This window comes from Rhagoletis pomonella, unplaced genomic scaffold, assembly GCF_013731165.1.
Source record: "Rhagoletis pomonella isolate Grant_MI unplaced genomic scaffold, Rhpom_1.0 Rhpom_scaffold_00010, whole genome shotgun sequence".
Classification (NCBI taxonomy): domain Eukaryota; kingdom Metazoa; phylum Arthropoda; class Insecta; order Diptera; family Tephritidae; genus Rhagoletis; species Rhagoletis pomonella.
In genome coordinates, this window is record NW_023458564.1 from 29,296,314 (window position 1) to 29,317,591 (window position 21,278).

Below are 21,278 nucleotides of genomic sequence, written 5' to 3' on the forward strand. Positions count from 1 at the left end.
TGACTGTACTGGCAGCCCCCTGAGATGTTTATATTTTTGCGAGAGTTTTGGCATTACCAAAGTTTGCGGAGGCAAGTCAAGCTTGTTGACTGTGCGTACGTCGCGCAACGTATACATCTTATTTTTTGCTTGAGTTGACACTTGCAAATTGATTAGCGCGGAGTTTTCCCCAACACGAACAGAACCATCAGTCCAACGCAACCGAAGCTCGGATTCTTTACCCTTCAGTTGCAACTTCTTGATTATATCATGTTGTATGATTGTAGGGCCTGATCCATCGCCCAAAAGTGCATAAATGTCCACAGTAGCATTCCGCGAGTGAATTGTAATAGGCATACGATACAAAACATTCGAAGATTTTTGTACATGTATCCCCACAATGTTTTGTGGAGTGCTATCGTTGCTTGACATCGGCTTGTGCAACAGAGTATGATGTTTTGCTACACAATTGTTATTACCGCATTCTCGACGTTCGTTACAAAACTTTGGATCGTGTGGCTTAAGGCACGACCGGCATAGCTTCATGCGGTTAACCATATTCCATTTGTCATTGTATGACATTACCTTGAATTTTTTGCAATTTGCGATAAAATGGTTTTCAGTACACACCGAGCATCTGCGCGAATCTCGCTGACGCCGCTCATTTTCCGCTTCCCGATTTTCCTGATGGAAGCCAACACTATGTGCTTTACGCCTTTCTTCTTGTTGGCCGCCACCTACGGGTATTGTTAAAACGGTGCTGGCAGCATTTGCCCGTACAGACAACCATTCGCTGAAAACTAATAAATTTATATTAACATAACCATTTGAATGCATTGCACAGTCTAAACGCATTTGAGCTGGAAGTTTTTGAATTAAGTCTCTTAAAAGCATAGGATTATTCAAATGTGACGTAAGTCCGGCCGCAGCGATTGTCGCTGTCAAATTTTTCACTTCAAGTGAAAATGGTATAAGCGTTTCAAGTTTGTTGGCGTTTACATCTGAGGAGGAGCGAACTTTTTCTAAAAGACTATTTACTATATATTCAGGCCTACCAAAAATTGTACGCAGCGTTAAAATAACATCAGGTACTAGTGCTGGAATCAACAGTTGACTTCGAGTGCTTTTCCTTTTAAAGCGCGATGTAATCGAAGTAGATTTTCATCATTAGTAAAGCCACATATACGAGTTGAATTTTCATAGCTACTAATAAACATCGGCCACTCTTCGGGTTTGCCACTGAAGTGTGGCAACTCTTTTGGCGGAGCTTGTCTTGCTTGAATTTGCACAGTTGTCAAGTTATAATTTGACTGACGTTCCCCAGTACCATAACCGCCGCACATGGAGCCGCCATAACCGCCACCCATGGAGCCGCCATAACCGCCACCGTCGTGATCTTGCCTTAAGAAGTCATTATTCAAACTATGATTCGCGCCGATGTAGGCACCTGCGTTTAGTTGCCCCTGCATGCCCCTTGCAGTATATGTGTACTGATCATTTGTGTTCAACTGTCTTGGAAGGGGTCCTGTGCCCGCAATTCTCTCCATTGGATTGCCTCGCAATGAAATGTTCTTCATGCCCGTAGTCAGCACCTGTGTGCTCGTGCTTGGCAAAAAGAAATTGCTTTGCGCTCTTAACCCTGTGTACTGCGCGTTTGTGTCACCCTGTGTGCCCGTGGTTAGCGCATTGAATCTATCATCTACGCTCGTGGTTGGCAACGTGGTGACCTTGGTTGCTTGTACACCCGAATTATTTTGGCGACTTTGCAAAATATCATTTTCTTTACGTAGCTGGAGTACTTGCTTTTGCAACTCCCTTACCTCGCTTTGCAAAACAGATTCCGTGTCCTTGTGATTTGAACCATCGTATTTACCTGCATTTCCTGCTGCCTGCATACTTGCGTTCGTAGCACCAATAGCTTCACCTTCCTCTTGCGCATTGACCACTGTTTTGTTTGTTGCACACTCACTGCACACCCAGTCGATGGATTCGATACCAGAAGAAACATTGGCGCATACAAGGTGGAACCAATTGTCGCAGCTATCGCATTGCACCATATCACCCTCCTCGGGCTTTTTGCATATGGGGCAGTCTACCTTCTCATCGGAAGCCTCGCTCATGTTGCACGATTCAGCGATCGTCTTTTTCCACGAAAAGCTGCAAGCTGCTTTCAAGACTTGCAGCAGATAAGTTTTTTAAAGAATGTTCCAAATAACTAATTTTAAGAGCACTGCTGCTCAATACAAATGAAACTTCTATTTTGTACTATGTATTAAGCAAGCGAAACGCTTTAAAAAACTAAGTTTTTATTTGTATGTAAAGATTCACTTCAATCGTACGTTAATGAATTTTCGATTTTAAAAGAAAAACTAGTGATGACACTTGATACACAAAACAGTGTTGCATTTTTGTGTAGCCACCCTCCTTCGAGACGATGTTGCCACAGCAGTTCCCTGGTGTACATATGTAAATATAAATATTGCACATATGTAAATATACACTACATCTTAGGCGTGAAATTCTAAATATTTCCCCTAGTTCAATTCACAGCGTCATTTATTTAAGGCCCTGTCTCCACAGGAAAACACTGATGTCGTGATAACCATGTCACAAAATATATTTCCAATGGAGACCGCCTATTTCTCATGCGCTGCAATATATGTCAGCGCTTATTGCTTGACATCTATTGCAGGCAATTCGATAGTTTGACAGCCATATTTTCATTTGAAAGAAAGCGTGCTGGTGGTAACATCGATGAAATTTTGATATTAAATCAAAATAAAAATCTGTTTCGTATTGGATAATTTATGATTACGTTTTAGGAAATTATTTGGCTAGTTTTTTAAAGATTTAAATGTTTTTAAACACCGAAATTGAGAGAATGTTGTCTGGTGGCGTCATGCGGCAAATGCTTATTTCAAGACATCAAAGTGCCCACTCACAAAAGCTTGCAATCACATTGCTCGTCAAAATGACTGTTGGTAGGCCATCGCTGTTCGCCTGTGGAGTTCTGCGGTAAGTAAAGATCACAAAATTTCAATGCACCGGCACTATCGAAACTATCGACTGTCGCCAGAAAACAATCGAGGTTTTTCCTAAAATAACTCTATCGATACTATCGATAGTACAATCGATAGTTTTGCAGCTCTAGTTCGTAGTCGTCGTAAAACCCTCCCACGAACGATAGAATAGTTCATAGATAGATAGTTCAATTCACTATGGGTCCCTCCCATTTGTGTGACATATAGGGCTTTCGCACGAGGCGATTTTTCAGGCAACTTTTAGTTGAAAGCAAAAATCGCCTCGTCCGAACGGCCTTTCAACTAATCGCTTTCAACAAAGTTGGTCGCCAGCCAACTTTGAGCTCGTTCAATTTTTTTTCCTTGCAACCCTGTGTTTGTTTACATTCTGTATCAGTGTTGGGATATGAAATTGTTCCTTCAGTACGAAATCTATACAAAAAATGTACTTTTCGGCTATAAATTGTATACACTTTTTAATTCGCTCATATATTTTCTTAGTACCTTCCCTTCAAGACCAATGATTTTATGGTATTCATGAGAAAGTTTTATTGTTTATGTACATACGTTTACGTATTTTACACTTTTACAAATTGATTCCACGTGCACATGTATTGCATTTAACGCAAATATGTATGCACACATTTTCAGGTATACATCTTAACAAAAAGCATATTTAAGTTATTATTAATGGATAAAAGAGACATTTTCTTTGGATTCAGTACTAAAATTTGACATTTTAATAGAATTTCAAGTGCCTATCAAAACTTTACGAGAAGATTTGACCATTTATCTTAATATTATTCAACTTTAATTATTTTTTGTAAAAATACGCTTTATATTTTAAAAAAAGCCGTACAAATCCAAGGTTCAAACTTTGTGCAACATTAAAAAAACCAACACACTTTCGTAAAAATTTCGATCTATTTAATTAGATTTCCTAGATTTATTTTGAGTGTGTGGTTTTTTTTAGCCCATTAAATGATGAAGGTGTTGCTAATTTCCTCCATATAAAAAAATCGTCAAACACACTTCGTATGGAAGAAAATGGCTGACATCTCGACAAAACAAAATTGCCAAGTTCAACGGTAAGTCCCAGCTACTTTAAACTTGAACTTTATTATGCTAAAATTGAATGGGCTAAAAACTAAAGAATATTAATAAAGCTCGAAATTTTTACGACAGTATGTTGGTTTTTGGATGTTTCGCAAAGATTTAATCTTGGGTTTATACAGTTTTTCTTAAAGAATACATTATAGTTTATAAACAGATAATTAAAATTAAAGAATAATAAAATAAATAGTAAAACCTTGTCAATATGTGAGTGCCGTAAAGGTATTATATTTAAGAAAATCTCTTCTTATAACTAACGAAGACTTTGTTTCTATATGAAGCTGACTTTGACATTTTGTTTTAATAAAACTTAGTATCGAAAAGTTTCTTTAAAAATTTGCCTAGGCTATGTTATACTGGTTCGTTCAAGCCATTTTTCAAAACTTACAAAGGTAAATAGGAACAGGCGAACTGTGAATTTTCAGAGCTATATATTTTTAGTATTCATTACAAAATTTTACTAAAAAGTACTGCGTAGTAGGAAGGTATATTGTAAATGAAAGTTTATCAAACAAGTACAATTGTACCAAAAATGCCAACACTGTTCTGTATACATACTTTTTTTTTCTTTTTTACTCTTATTTTATCTTTCAGCTTCGCTAAAAGCACTTCTACCAACGCTTGGCTTACCAAATTTACACCAATTGATAAAATTTTACGATTTAAATTCATTTTCAATAATGTAAATAACGATTCGTGTTGAATCGAAAATCGCCTCGTCTGAATAGGGATGGCAACTTTTTCACTTTCAACTTCTCATTCAACTACGTATTCAACTTTTGTTGCATGAACCAAAAATACAAGAGCTGCGTTTCTTTATACATTCCGGATAATCCCATTTCACTGCCGGAATAAACAGAATGCGTTTGAAATATACGGTCAACATATCATCAGGAGTGTTCTAAAGAATAAGTAAACAAAAAAGTTTATTCCAAACGTTCAGAATGAATAAAGAAATGCAGCCAAGATCACGTGTGTATCACAAAAGTGATACATATTGAAGCATTTTTTTTGGTTTTTGTAATTTAAAGCTCTTCCTAATTCTTTATAAGAGAATTAATTGGATTGAAACATTTTAAGTCCGTTTTTTGCTAACATTTTTCACAAGTCCGCGGTCACACTGCCTATAAACTATCACACAATTTGTCCCCTTCCAGAGGGTAAACTTTCAAACGTAGCAACACTCAGTGCTGTCATTTGCGCTGCCAAATTATCGCCGCCTTATTTCACCACCTAAAATCGAGGAAAAAGTATGTTGTTTCAGTAAAACTTTATTATAAAATTTAATAAAAATACTCTATTGATCTAGAAAAAGTGCAGTAAAATTCATTGTGCTCAACACTATTCGCGGGAGAACGTTGATAAAAGTCGTATAATTTGCAACTAATTTCTTCTTCCAAGAATAAAATAATACCAGAGCGAGTAGGTTGAATAACCAAAAACGAAAAAAATACATAAACGACGAAATATTTGAAAATAGTGTTTTAAAACGATTATTGAAATTATAGAAAAGATTGTGTAATAACATTCATTTGAAATGGCGCATAAGCTGATGCAATCAGCGAAGGCTATGGAGCGTTGCCTTCGGCGAAGCTATATTACCACTAACCTGAATGTGGTAGCTTCAGGTCGCAATGTTGTTGGAACGCCTGCGTTTATAGAAATACCAGTAATACAATATCTTGTGGAACAGATTCAGTACTTTTGCAAAAAACCACCAAAAGGATTTGAAAAGTATTTTGAAGAAGGAAAAGCAGCGGACAAGAAATCATCTGAGACTGATGCATCTAAAAACAAACCTGCCACAAGTAAAGATAGCAGTAGTACTACTTCAACCAACAAAAGTGATTGGAGCTTTGGTATGTTTACTAACAGCTCAAAGGGGTCAGAAGGGAATCGAGGACCCGGTGGTGGAGGCGGTAGGCCACTTGGAGAGGGTAGCGGCGGGGATCGCGAAAAATGGATAATATTTGGTGCAGTCAGTGCGGTTGCATTGGTTGCATCGATCGCATTTTTTGAAATGGGATACAAGGAGATCTCATGGAAGGAATTCGTCAATAAGTTCGTATGATTTTGTGGTACTTGCTGTATCTTAATAACTTTTGGTTTCCAGCTACCTCAATAAGGGCTTAGTCGAAAAGCTGGAGGTGGTCAATAAAAAGTGGGTGCGAGTTCGTCTGCTGCCGGGGAATTCACAAAACTCTAGTGGTGTGCTTTGGTTCAACATCGGCAGTGTAGATTCTTTCGAGCGTAATTTAGAAAATGCTCAAACGGATCTCGGCATTGAAGCCTTAAATTACGTGCCTGTTATATATCGCACTGAAGTTGAGGCGTCAGCTTTAACGGGACTGCTGCCAACACTCTTAATAATAGGATTTTTAGTTTATATGATGCGTAGATCAGCTGATATGATGGGCGGTGGGCGCGGACGAAAGGGCGGCGGTTTATTTGGAGGTGTTATGCAGTCGACAGCAAAACTCATCAATTCCAATGAGATTGGTGTCCGATTCAAGTGAGCTCTGTAAACAAAAGTTAAGCAATTATTTTTAATAGAATTTTTTTATATTAATTATGCGCAGGGATGTTGCAGGTTGTGAGGAGGCCAAAATTGAAATTATGGAATTCGTAAACTTTTTAAAAAATCCCCAACAATATATTGATCTTGGCGCCAAGATACCAAAGGGTGCTATGTTGACTGGCCCACCTGGAACTGGTAAAACGTTGTTGGCGAAGGCAACAGCCGGTGAAGCGAATGTACCGTTTATTAGCGTATCCGGTTCTGAGTTCCTGGAAATGTTCGTTGGCGTAGGTCCATCACGTGTGCGCGATATGTTTTCAATGGCCAGAAAGCATGCACCCTGCATTCTATTCATCGACGAAATTGACGCTGTCGGCCGAAAGCGTGGTGGTAAGTCCTTTGGTGGACACTCTGAACAAGAAAATACATTAAACCAGCTTTTGGTCGAAATGGATGGATTTAACACGACTACAAACGTTGTTGTATTAGCGGCAACAAACCGTGTAGATATACTAGACAAGGCATTGATGCGACCAGGTCGATTTGATAGACAAATATTCGTCCCAGCACCTGACATAAAAGGACGAGCAAGTATTTTTAAGGTAAGAATATAGGATAGAAATATCCACGCTCTTTTAATGCGACGTAAGAAAGATTTCTAAATATAAACTAAAAATTTCTAAAGTTTATACATCTCACGCTAAAGATTTGCTCAGTTGTCTAACTCATTTAATCTAACTGAGTATTACCCATGATAAACATATTTATAGTTATTATTATTATTTTTTTTTATATTTTTATCATGGTATTACATATATACATTTTGTAGTAAACTGGCAATACATTTATTCGAACTTTTAAATATGTTTAAATAATGTTATGTACATAATATTTAAAAATCGCAATCGCAAATGGAATAATGTAATTTGAAATTAATTTAGAGAATTATTCTACAGTCACTTATAAATCTAAATTTCACATTTAGGTTCATTTGGGTCCATTGAAGACGGATTTGAATAAACAAGATCTTTCCCGGAAAATGGCAGCGCTTACACCTGGCTTCACCGGTGCGGACATTGCGAACGTTTGCAATGAAGCTGCACTTATAGCCGCACGTGACTCGCTTAATTCCATAGTATTGAAAAACTTTGAGCAGGCCATTGAGCGCGTGATAGCTGGAATGGAGAAAAAGACTAATGTATTGGCGCCGGAAGAGAAGAAAACGGTGGCGCATCACGAAGCTGGTCATGCGGTTGCTGGTTGGTTTCTAGAATACGCTGACCCGCTTTTAAAAGTTTCAATTATACCTCGTGGAAAAGGTCTTGGTTATGCACAATACCTGCCTAAGGATCAGTACTTGTTATCAAAGGAGCAGCTTTTTGATCGAATGTGCATGACTCTGGGCGGACGTGTTGCAGAAGAGTTATTCTTTAATCGTATTACTACAGGCGCGCAAGATGATTTGAAGAAGATAACAGACAGTGCTTATGCACAAATTGTACGTTTCGGCATGAACGAGCGAGTAGGTCAAGTGAGTTTCGATCCGGGTCAACAAGGAGATCCAATGTTTACTAAACCGTACTCAGAAGAAACTGCACAAATGATTGATCAGGAAGTGCGTGTTCTTATTCACAAAGCGCACGAACGCACTACAGATTTGTTGACAACACATAAGGAAGATGTGCGGCGAGTAGCTGAGCGTTTATTAAAGAACGAAGTTTTAAGTCGTGATGATATGATCGAACTATTGGGTCCACGACCGTTCAAAGAAAAGTCTACATATGAAGAATTTGTTGAAGGTACCGGCTCATTTGAGGAGGACACGTCTCTGCCGAAAGGATTGCAAAATTGGAATAAGGAAAAAGGGGATGAGGACAAAGAGACACCCCCACCGAAGCCCGTCCCTACTCCTTAAACGTAGTGCTTTTCTTTGTTAATTGGGCAGTTATAAGTCATTGTAGACCGTAATACTAGTTCGTTTTGTTTTCTTGTTAAGTTTTCCATTCAGTGTACTGCTTTACAATACCAAGAGCGAAGTCAAATATGTAAAAGAAAAATTGAAGCAATATTATCTTTAGAAGAAATATTGAAAAATAAAGTTTTTCGTACATCCTAAACTTTTCATATCGTTTTAGTTTTTCTATATCGATAGCTGAGTGAAAGATCTCTCAGAAACTGGCTCAAGAAAGCCCTACTTCAGAATTTGTTTGAAGAACGCCCTATGTTGTTGTTGTTGTTGTAGCGGCTACAACAACCTCGCCCAGCTCGGTTAATATCCCAGTCGTTGTCAAGTTCCACTAACGGCAGCCCTAAGAAGCGTGCAGCCTCAATAGGCTCGGTCCACAGGGACAAAGGCGTTAGGGTTGTTGGGTTTTCCGGGCATACGAAGAGATGTTTCGAGTCATGAGGTGTCTCTCCGCATGCCGGACACTCATTTGGTACATCTGCGTTTAGTCTGCTCAGAGTTAAACCTGCTGCAGTAGCCAGAGCGAAGTTGGGCTATTGTGGTTCTTGTCTCCCGAGGCAGATGAAGCTCCGTTTCGTCAATGTCGGGTGGTTGTGCGCCTAGAACGGTTTTCACAGGTCTGGAGTCTACATAACTGTTAACGCCGTTCAGGGCGTTATTGGCAATATTGACGTTTTACACTCAATATTTAAAAGAAACATTTTATTGTTGCGCGTATTATTGTTGTCGGGATTGTTGTTTGTGAATACAATATGAAAAAAACATGCCAAGAGCTACTACGGAGCAGTACCATAGGATGCTGGACTTCTTCTCTGGCAATAAGGGCCTCGGCAAGGCGAATTTAATAAGGTGGTGTTAACCGTATATAAGTAAAAAATTACACTAACAAATTATACGCACAATTACAGTATGAATTACAACAATCACATAATTTTGACGTTATGCTTTCCACGTCTAAAAATTAAGCTGTGGCTCTAGTTTTCGACGTAACGGCACTTGAAAAGTTGCTTAAAGTGTTAAGTTTTTTTTTTTTTTATAAATAACTCCGACAAAGTCCGTTAAAGTCATTTTACTAAACTTTTTCACGTAACTATTTTTTAATATAACCTTCGCTATAAAAATCAGTCATGTTGAAAATTTTATTAAATCGACACAAAAACTGAGTTATTTACAAACAAGTTAAAATTGAAGCAAATGTTCAAGTATCGTTATCTCGAACACTGGAGCCAATCTGGCAAAACGGGGGGAGCCATTGAATTTAGAATGCCCCAATTAAGTGAGATCAACAATCAAAACTTTTGCCTAAGTTTTCAACTAGCACAGTGTAATAAATAAAAAGAAGAATAATAAAAAGCACATCTATATGTGATAAATGTTTATTTATTAGTTATTTTTTATTATAATAGTTTGCTTGCCGATGACGTTTGCCTAATATTTCTCAATAAAAACTTAAAACAATTATTATCGTAAGGCTTTTCAACGACAAAATATTCGTAGCTAGGCTATCGACAAATTTCGTTAGACAACTGTCAAAGCTCCCGACAATATTCGCTAAAAGTGTGCTTGAGAATTGCAGTTAACGAAACTTGTCGGAATCGTTAGCTAACGATACGAATATTGTCGTTAAGAAAAATGGGAATCGTACTACAGAGGTTCATTAAACCTCCTTCATCCAGGTGGTGAATAAGGTCGCAGAGGATTTCGTAGGGGAGAGGGTTAGGCTCATTGCAGTGAAGAAGCGAGAAACCTCGGAGAGATACCCGTTTACTTTCGAACACAAGTCATCAATTCCATTCCCAGTCGCCAGGATCGAACAATCGTTGGCGTAGGAGACAATCGAGACACCCTCTGGTGGTTGAGGGAGCTTAGAAATGTAAAAGTTAAACAGTAGCGGGGAAAGGACACCACCCTGTGGAACCCCCTGTTTTATTTTTCTAAGTTTGCTCGATTTGTCTCTAAACATTACCGACGACTGTCGACCACTCAGATAATTCGCCGACCACCGTTTGAGCCACTGTGGGAGAGAGGAAGCCTCTATATCTTCTAGTAGCGTGGAGTGGCTGACGGTGTCAAACGCCTTTGACAGGTCCAACGCTACTACAATAGTTCTCTCACAGGGACGGTTGCGGTTAAGGCCACGTGTTATCTGAGTGTTTATGGCGTTAGGTGCTGTTGTTGTACTGTACACTTTACGGGAACCATGCTGATGCTTCGCTGGGGTCAGGTGGTTCGTGAAATACGGGAGCAGCAAGGCCTCTAGTGTCTTCGCTACCGGGGAAAGGAGTGTTATCGGTCGATAAGAATCTAATTTGTTGGCTGGTTTCCCCGGTTTGAGCAGGGGGACGGCTCTCCCCACCTTCCAGATGTCTGGGAATATGAGAGTGGCCATAGACATATTGAGGACCTCCGTTAGGTACGCTACTCCCGCAGGACCCAAATTTTTCAGCATCAACATGCATATTCCGTCCTTATATATATTCCGTTCGACGCTGTCGTCGTGCTTCGTCGGATTGGACAGTGACCTCACGGTTGACCAAAGCTTACTCACACCAGAGGCGGAGTTACAAGTCTTCAGATGCTCTTCCCACTTCTTCCGCTTATGTACGTTCACTAGTTGCCGAATCTCCGCGTTGAGATCCCTGATACGGGGATTTCCGGGATCGGCCTGACGAAGGCTGTCACGCTCATCGGCTAGAACAGCCGCTTCAGCAGGGAAATTTGGACGTGGGTCCGTAATGCATCCTGCCCGTACGAAGCGAGCTGCAGCAGCAGTGACCAAGGTGCTCTCAGTAAATTCCGAGAAGCCTTTCCAATCAACTTTAGAAAAGTTGATATAGGTCTGGTGTTCTGCGGAAGCAAAGTCGGTTAGTTTATCTATCGAGATGACTATGGGCAGATAGTCTGATGCCAAAGTCAGCATAGGTCGCCATGATACGCTGTTTATCAGACCAGCGCTGACTATTTTTATGTCTGGCGAGCGGCAGAAGCTGCCCATAATCCTGGTGGGTGTGTCGTCGTTCATTGTGTAGAATGTCGAATCGTCTATTTGCTCAGCCAAGTATGTTCCCCTATGATCGTTTTACAGGCTTGGGTGCCAAAAATCGTGGTGCGCATTAAAGTCACCTACTACCATACGGTTTTCACCTCTGAGGAGCGCACCTGTGTCAGGGTGATATCCTGCCGGGCAGCAAATGACGGGGGGTATGTATACATTAAATATTTCGAGCTCAACATCGCCTGACCGGATAGCAATGCCCTGACATTCTAGGGTGGTATCCCTGTGGTCGATGTCTGCTTCAATAAGACGGTACTGCGCGGTGTGGTACGTGATGAACGCTAAGCCACCACCATTATCTCGCTTGTGATCTCGACGGTGCACGTTGTACCAGGCACAATTCAACAATGTTGAATTGCTGTGCAACTTCGTCTCTTGGACCGCAGCTATCAATATACCATGCCTTCCCATGAAGACGGTTATCTTTTCGATCTTGCTTTGAAGTCAGTTACAGTTAAATTGAAGGAGCTTCATGTGGTTCGGAAGACGTGTAGTTATGCGGGGTGTGAGGGATGTGTGTGGCCTTGCCGCCATTGGCAGTGGTACCAGCCAAGGCAGGTGTTGCACTTGACTGATGTCACATTACGGAATATCCTGGTCTGACATACCGTGCAGATTGTAGGAGGACCCAGGAGTTGTTGGCGGCGGCGTGTGGGTGGTGGTGCGGTTGTGTCTGTTATGTGGTCTGTCGTGTGATATATTGTGTTGTTATGATGTCTGTGTTGTGTTGAGCTGCTCAGGTAGACTGGGGTTAGCCGTGGAGGCTGCTCTGTTAGAGCAGCAGGGGGCCACAAACCATGAACCAACGACTACAGATCACCTAATCAGCCATCGTTGTATTTGTAATCGATTTTCAGAAAAAAGTTTTCGTAGCGTTTTTGACGTTTTTCGATTTTGTTTACACCGTCTTCTACCTCTTCGTAGTGATTTTTTAGCGATTGAATGTGTTTTCTGCAGCGATTTTAATTATAAATTTTGGTTTATTACATATTTATGATAAAAATGAAGTACTGTGTGATTGGAACAAGTTTATGCGTATGTTTGCTTTGCCAAAAGGCGTAAATTTGCGTGAAAAGTGGGTGCACGTTTGTGGCCAGAACGTTGGCATTGAAAAATCGACCCGTGGTAATGATATGCGATTGTAAAACACTTTCAATCATGAAAACCATATTTTATGAACTTTTTTTGCTAATTGTCATCAAATTTCACTTTGTATATTTTATAATAAATACCAATTTAATCGCACTCAATCACCGCGCCTTTTTCGTTTTCTTTGTTTGTTTTTATTCTTAGGCAGATGTCATAAACGCTCAGAAATATAATTTTTTCTTGCCTCTTTGATTAGGTGATCTTGTATTTTTGGTTCATGACCACAAACGATGTGGTCCACTGCCGATGTGTCCGTAATCCTGAGCAGACTCTGAGGTGACTCCACCCCTCGAAGCATTGCGCTTGACTGAGGTGGAGTTGTGGTGTAGTCGTCTCTGGCATACACAGCAGGTGTAGGTTTCTGGCCCTGGGTTTGACTCGATGCCAGCCCTGAGAGGAAGAATACGTAGCAAATGTAGCCCTATGGACGAACAACTTCTGAGATACTTCGCCGACCTAAACGGGGTTAGATCGCCGAAACAACAGCCCTTGGTCGAGTAAAGTCCGAGTCATTCCGGTACGTAGAACCGGCTGTCGTGGGAACACCCTCTCTCTCTCTCATCTCAGAACGCCTTATTGAAAAATTGTTGAGACGGCAGCTGAGATAGGGCGTTTTTGAACGGAATTCTGAAATAGGGCGTTCTTCAACCAAATTCTGGAATATGGTGCTCTCGACAAGATAGGTCGTTTTCGAACCGGCTGCCGAGATAAGTCGATCTTCCACTCAGGCGACGATATTCAATACCATCTGTCTGCAATATCTACAAAAATGAATTTCTTATATTAAAATCCTCCTCCGTTTTAGCTTTCAGGTGTTCTCTCTCCCCTGCTTTGTATTGCGGTTGTTAACAGCCTTCTGAACTAACTGGAGAAATTGGGTGATCGCCTATGCATATGATGTGGCTTTTTCGGTGATTTCTAGATACTCTTTTTGATCTGACTCAAGGTTACCTGAACTGGGTAACTAGGAGGGCGGCCAACTGCGGCCACGTATTCACAGGAGTTTCTTGTGCTTGCAAAGCCTCAGCTCTCGCTATTAGTGAGGGTTCTGAGACCATTGTGCGATTGGTACTCACGCGGTGAGATTAGGAATCTTAACTGATCCCTTTTGCGTCAGCTGTCAAGAGGACTGCCTATCCCTCGTGAGATTAATTTAATTAATTAATTAATCCCAACGGCTTTTTACCCTCCATTCCCGCCCAACCGACACGAGGGGCGCAGTCCGCATGACGTAGTTTTTTCGTGCCGAGTAGTGGAAACAGGAGTTTGTTAAGTGTCGAGATCTAAAACTATTCAGCTACAGAATCAAATTCATCAGCTGATTGGATATGCTAAAGATAATATTTCAATTATTGAGAGTGGAAATAATAGTTTTCTTTATAGTAAAAATCGAGTCCGATACGTCAAACGTGCTGGAATGACAGTTAAAATCTTGACATAAACCACGGAATGATTCGTTTAGTTCAAAATTAGTTTTGCATGGCTTTAAAAATAGAGGTCGAAAGTGTCTTGACATTCGAGAAGGAACATTAAAGTTTACCTCAGCCAGGAGGGCCGGGCTATTAATCAAGCCTGTCATTAATTTTACGATAAATATTATACCCAGCATTTCTCTACGACTTGCGAGTGTAGGCAAATTTATGAGCTTTAGACGACTTGTGTAAGGGGGGAGATTGTAATCTGAATCCCAGTTAAAATTACGCAATGCAAAAAGCAAGAATTGTTTTTGAATTGATTCAATCCTTTCTGAATGAACTTGGTAGCGGGGATTCCAAACAATAGATCCGTATTTTAGTATCGGTCTAACTAAACTGGTAAAAAGAGCTTTTGTAACATAAGGATCTTTGAACTCTTTTGACCATCGCCTTACAAATGCAAAAACGCCTTTGGCTTTATAGACTGTAACATTAATATGATGGTTGAAATTCAGTTTGGAATCCATTGTGATACCAAGATCGACAAAATTGGATACCTGCTCCAGATTACAATTTGATATTGAATAAACAGCTGGTTGAACAGCCCTCCGAGAGAAACACATAACTTTACATTTTTGAAGGTTTAGTGGCATATAGTTTGTATTACACCAACTAACCACGTTGTTCAGATCCGCTTGTAACAAAGACCTTTCTTCGATAGAGGACAATGTTTTAAAAAGTTTCACATCATCGGCATACATTAAAATTTTTGAATGTTTTATTATAGAAGAAATATCATTAATGAATATCAGGAATAGAATCGGACCAAGGTGGCTTCCCTGAGGAACTCCTGAAGAAACTTTAATGATGTTGGAAGAACAATTATTAACAATAACTCTTTGTGTTCTATCAGAGAGGTAAGATGAGATCCATTGAAGAAGACTGGGCTGAAAGCCGATTAGGTCGAGTTTACGGATGAGTAACGAGTGACATACTTTGTCAAAAGCTTTACTGAAATCGGTGTAAATTACGTCGGTATGAGCATTTTCTCTAAAACCGTTTGAGACATGAGTTGTAAACTCCAATAAATTAGTCATAGTAGATTTTCCTTTAGAAAACCCGTGTTGAGATTGTGTAATTGAAGAAGATATAGAATATGTCAGCTGGTTAACAATAATTGCTTCGAATAATTTGGGGATAGCGGAGAGTTTCGCTATGCCTCGATAGTTTTCTATAGACGACCTGCTGCCGTTTTTGTGAAGTGGTATTATGAAAGACTCCTTCCAGGCTGACGGAAAAACGCCATGTTTAAGTGACAAATTGAATAGAGTTGTTAAAGGCTCGCAGATGTTCTCAGCGCAGTTTTTAAGAAAACAGGTCGGAATATGATCAGGTCCAGGCCTAAATGACGCTTTTAAGGTTTTTAAAGAGTGTAAAACTTCATCGGAAGATATTACTGGAATATAAGCAGAGTTGATTGGACAAAGCTCGTACGGATAGTCTCCACTTATAGGGAAGTCTACAGAATAATTGGACCTAAAGAACCGAGCAAACATGTTGGCAATGAGTTGGCTGTCGCTAGATACAGTGTTGCGATAATGCATAGCGGACGGAAAATCATGTGCCTTACGCTTTGAATTTACGAAACCATAAAATGATTTAGGATTGTTAATTAAATTCTTCTTAATTTTACATAAATATGAATTATAACATTTCTTATTTAATGCAAAGTAGCTATGCCGCAAAACTGAGTACCTTAGGTAATCACTGTGTAAGCCCGTTCTTTTATACAGTTTAAAAGAGTGCGACTTTTTATTTTTCAATTTTTTAAGCTCTTTAGTGAACCATAATTGTATTGGTTCTTCATGAACAATATTACGTATTGGCACATACTTTCGAAACAAATTGAAAACAGTATCATTAAAGTGCTCAACGCTACGCTCCACGTCATCTCTATATATTGGCCAAGATAACTTTGAAAGTTCTTTGTTAATTTTCCTGAAATTTGCTTTCGCAAAAACATATCTAGTACTTGAACTTGACTTATTATTATGTATTTCATTTATGATTTCGTAGCTTAACTCAAGAGCAGGATGGTATGCATCTTCCGGCAAAACTAGGGGATCACACCGATTAATAGAGGCCTTCGGAACATCATCAACGTAAACGAGATCCAAGACCTTTCCAATCTTATTTGGACATATATTTATTTGTTTGAGGCAAAGTTCAGCCATTTCCTCCAGAAATACATTGTAACTATCTCTAGATGAAACTGGTACAACATCGGTGTCAATGATGTTCCATGAAATATGTGGCAGATTTAAATCGCCCAAAACAATCATAGAATCGGATGCCGTAAGCATTGCATTTACGGTCTCAAGTAAAGAAACTAGCTGCATATATACCGATACGGCAGAATTAGGAGGGATGTAGCAAAGAGCTAAATAAATATAAGTCTTTCCAGCCTGTACACGTATACATTTAAATTCGGTATATTCAATGACAGGAAGACTAACTTCCTCGGATGGTATCGATGAATGCAACGCAAAAAGAACACCACCGCCGATTCTGCCCACGCGGTCACTCCTGTATATTTGATATTCATTTGGAAGAATTTCGGAATTAAAAATATGAGGTTTGAGCCATGTTTCGGTCAAGGAAATAATATTATAATTGCAGTCAAAACCTTTTAAATATAAGTCAGTTAATTTGGTATTCAAACCTCTAACGTTTTGATAGTAAATACTTAAATTAGACTTGCGAGTTAGTTTTTTGAATCCGAATTAAGATTAGGAATTTTAGCTACGTTATTATTACTTTTATTAGGTTTATACTCAAACTCGCGAACAAACGCCCCGGTCGGCCAAAATGAACTATTTAGTAGTGAATCAAAATCTTCGGAAGCTACATCAATTTTAAAAGATGAAATATCGCGATCGTATTTAAAATTAAATTTACGAATAAATACATCTTTAGTTCTAATTTTAGTCGATATGTATGACTTTATATCATCCGAAGAAGTATCTTTAGCAAATCTAGAGACAAAGATTGATCTTCTCGGAGGAATTACAACCAACTTTTTGGTAATGATGTCTGATGTGCGGGGCTCCGAGTTATTCGGAGGAACTAAGTTAGACAGTGGAGTTTGAGATGTTGATGGCAACACTGTTAAATCAACGGTTTGACTATTCTTAGAAGTAGACCTAGTGGATATGGCTTTAGAAATCGGAGGCTCCAATGCCTGAGGGCATGGAGAAGATAAATTAATAAGTTCTAAGGACTGGGATGGAGGATTTTATTTACTAGAATCCGTGGCTGTCTTTTTAGGTGGACTAATAACATGCCCACCTTTATTTTCTCGGCTATCCTCAGAGTGTGGAGGGTCGTCGAGACAAGTGAAAGACCTAAACATTTTTTCGTAATGCTTAAATTTCTCAACAAGCGCCGACAGATCCTTCCCGATCTCAGAAAAACCATTTCTGGACTGCCTGAAGAATTTAAATAAATCAACTTCGGTTGATCTACATTTTTGACAAGACCAACGAAGACCCTTACCCTCGTTAATAGCGTCTAAAACTCTACCGCTCAAACCAGACAATTTTATATGGGCAATCCCATCGCAGAGCCAGCATGACACATAGGAGTCGCTTTTAACGTGGCAATTGGTGTAAATACACGACATGTTTAAAATTATATTTATTTTTAGGTTTTAGAAGCAAAAAAGCAAAAACGGTTTTGAAAACGATGTATTAATCAGTGAACCAATCAGCTGGTAAATATCAGTTAGCGAACAGTTTTAGATGCACTGTATATTTGACACCTAATAAACACAACGCAAACAGCTGTGACAAAGATGAAACAGCAGAAATGACAAAAAGACAAAAAGAGCAAAATCAATGTGCACAAACAAAAACAATTGTACAACAACAATATATTATATGAAACAAAATACTCGGCACATGCAATTAAGAATATCAAGTTAAATTAATCAAATTTACGGGAAATTTTGATGTTTTACTTATCTTTAAATTGTGCACCAGAAGTTTATTAACACTTTTTAATTTTTTACTTTAATAAGCGTAAACAGCTTTATCAAATACAAAATTTAGACAGATCACAGAAAAACACAGCTTCACAGCTTGACGTTTGCGTGCAAACTCCGAAGATGGAAACATTTTGGTTCACACTTCCTAACCTATCCTGATGAGTTCTCAGGCATTAAAGTTTCGGCGTTTCGCCTACTAAATTAGTGGTATCCGTTAAGCTTTCGTCCTATCACAAAGGACAATCTCTTAATTGTTCAAGTGCGTCCCTGTTCGAGATAATCACTGTAATCTAACCTAACCTAACTGTCATCAACGATATTGATGTTAATCTCATATCTCATTTCACAGTAAGAATCAATACCAAGAATGATAGCTAAGTCACAGGTGGGTTTAAATATTACAAACTGGTTAATAAATAGAATACCCTCATGATAGGCCTGTAATTTGTAACATCCTTGTTGTTATCGAGGGCGTACACACTATACACAGGGTGTCCTAGACCACCGGCCCATCCCCTCTAAAATGGGGGTACACTTTTTGTTGAATAACGCAAAAACATGACCTACCAATGCTCCATCTTTTGGTCGTATTACTTACTTCTGGTTCCGGTCGGAAGTGGATTAAATATACCGGAAGTGAATTATTTCAACCGGATGTCCATTCCAGAAAATAATTTCCTAAAAAAGTTATGTGTTTTTAACCGACTTAAAAAAAGGGAGAAGGTTATCTATACGTCGGATTTTATTTTTTTATGTATGTTACCGCATAACTTTGGACGACGTTAACCGTTTTCTATAATTCCTTTTTAAAGGCAAGGCCTCACCTCACAGGTGGTCTCATACTAATTTCGTTGAAATCCGATCATTGGATCATGAAGAAATTAACGGCACTTTTAAACTTTTATATGAGAATTGAAGTCGGTTTTGTTTTTTGCTTAAAAATTACTCGTGTTTTTATTTTATTTTTTTTTATGTATGTTACCGCATAACTTTGGACCACGTCAAACGATTTCGACAATTCTATCGGAAAGATAGTGTCTCACAGGTGGTCCCATACTAATTTGGCTTAGATCCGATCATTCATGAAAAAATTACCGGTACTCCTAAATTTTTATATGAGAATTAAAGTCGGTTGTGTTTTTTGCTTAAAAATGACTTGTCATTCGTAGAATCCAAATCTGTGGTAAAAAAATGTATGTCTATGTATTTATTCAGTTTCTAATCTAATTACACCGAATCAACATGGGATTGTTTATGGAGAAATTATGAACAGGTGAAGTAATAAAAAAGCTTTCTCGCCTCAGTTTTTTTGACATTCTATGACATGCTATTATATCGAAGTTTTTCAGGGCAAATTTTCAAATGAGATGGTGTATTCTCGTTCTTATAACATCTCCTGGTATAAGTGGTGTTCGTTTGGAAAAGCCAGTAAGAATTAGCTAGCAACAAAATTCAGAGAATAAAGTATCTTACTCTCCCAAAGAGAGAAACTTACAAAGTTTAGTGCGAACAGGAATTTGCAGAAATTTGCAAGCTTCACTGACACCTGGCGTCCACTGTTGCATTTCGAACACAATAAGTTTTTTAAATTATTCGCGAACACTTATTCAACAACAAAAATATTCAATTGCTATGGTGTCCTGGACACGTTGGGATATCGGGCAACGAAAGCGCAGACAAAGCTGCCAAGCTAGCTTGCTTATCTATTGTTAGTGACTGGCTTTCAGCATTTCATCTATCACCGAATAAAGTCTCATTATAGCCAAGAATTCTCCCTAAACCAACATTGCCACTACAAAGACATCTGTTACCATATTTCCATCTTTACAGGAGCTAGCCCCGATCTTAAAACCATTTGATTGCTGACTTATTTTCTGATAGATTTTACGAGCCGCATTCCTTCCTGCCAGCACCTCAAGCTCTTCACACTAACGCCTTTCTACCTCTCTTTTCTTTCTCTTGAAAAGGCGTCTCTATTCCCTCCTTTTCCCGGTAACGCACAATTGCCGTACGTTTCGCCATTTCCTGCAGGGTAGCTTTATATGCTGCGTATTTTTCTGCAGCAGCCACGCGTCACTCTTCTTGCGTTGCGATCTGTATTGTTCCCTTCAATTCTCAAAATAATAGACAGATGAACCGCCGTTACTAAGAAATGGTTGCCATTTCCGCTGGTACCGGCTGTCTTGTTTGAAATAACAAATGTGCCAAGGCGAATTAATATAAGGTGATAGTAGGAGCATGATAAAAATATAGTAAGGTAGAACCGCTGAGAGTCACTTTTAAAATTCTTGACGTTTCCAAACAATTTAATTTTTAAATTTACTCACAAACTCACACACACATTTTCATTTTAAATCTCAAGCAACAACAATTTCGAACAATTTCAATTTTTTATTTTCAATTTTATATGATTTTAAAATGTTGGCAAACTTCAAAAAAAAATCATGGCCGACAAATTGAGAGAACGGTTATACCTTGCTATGTTTTTATCATGAGTAGGAGTACAAAAACCAAAATTTACATGTATTTTGTTTTTGCTTTGGCGGCATAAACTGTCGAAATCTGTAAGAGTGTGTGTAGAAATTCAAACAAAATTTTTCAATTTGACATCAGAAGCCGTGCGGCGAAACACATACACAAAATCAGCTGAGCTAGTAACACCACCTATATTAATTCGCCTTGAAATGTGCACTTTTTCACCTAAACTTCAAAAAACCAAAAGTAACAAGAAAAAAAGAGCACGAGAAAATGCCTAAAAATCACCGGATACCCTAGTGTAAAATTCTAAATGTATGGCTGACACTTCCGGCTACACACAATCATCACAACCGACTGGTCCGCAACCCACACTAATACAAACGGTTACCAGCACCTGATGTTCTCTTAAAAGTTTCACTTTTAACTCTTTTCACACTCTTATTATTAAAGCTCGCTTCAACATTCATGCAACTTTAAAGAGCATCAACAAGCGCTTTCTTTCTCTCGCCTCTCGAGTAGCAATGCATACAGCTGCATCAA

General features: G+C 39.0%; 1 protein-coding gene across 2 annotated transcripts; it reads left to right on the forward strand.

Moving 5' to 3' along the window:
- Nucleotides 1–5,259: 5,259 nt before the first annotated feature.
- Nucleotides 5,260–8,747, forward strand: LOC118746222 (AFG3-like protein 2). Of its 2 annotated transcripts, XM_036480046.1 has the most exons (5): nucleotides 5,260–5,362; nucleotides 5,422–6,173; nucleotides 6,226–6,624; nucleotides 6,692–7,232; nucleotides 7,616–8,545. In XM_036480046.1, exons 2-5 carry the CDS (start codon nucleotides 5,650–5,652, stop codon nucleotides 8,543–8,545), a joined length of 2,394 nt encoding a protein of 797 aa, XP_036335939.1. In that variant the 5' UTR covers nucleotides 5,260–5,362; nucleotides 5,422–5,649. The 2 variants fall into 2 exon arrangements, with proteins under 2 accessions (XP_036335939.1, XP_036335940.1); XM_036480047.1 differs by lacking the exon at nucleotides 5,260–5,362 and having other exon boundaries at nucleotides 5,650–6,173; nucleotides 7,616–8,747.
- The last annotated feature ends 12,531 nt before the right edge of the window (nucleotides 8,748–21,278 follow it).

Coding starts and splice junctions, on each gene's coding strand:
- LOC118746222 (XM_036480046.1), top strand. CDS start 5,650: ATGGCGCATAAGCTGATGCAATCAGCGAAGGCTATGGAGCGTTGCCTT. Junction 6,174..6,225: donor TGGAAGGAATTCGTCAATAA/GTTCGTATGATT, acceptor TTTGGTTTCCAG/CTACCTCAATAAGGGCTTAG. Junction 6,625..6,691: donor GAGATTGGTGTCCGATTCAA/GTGAGCTCTGTA, acceptor AATTATGCGCAG/GGATGTTGCAGGTTGTGAGG.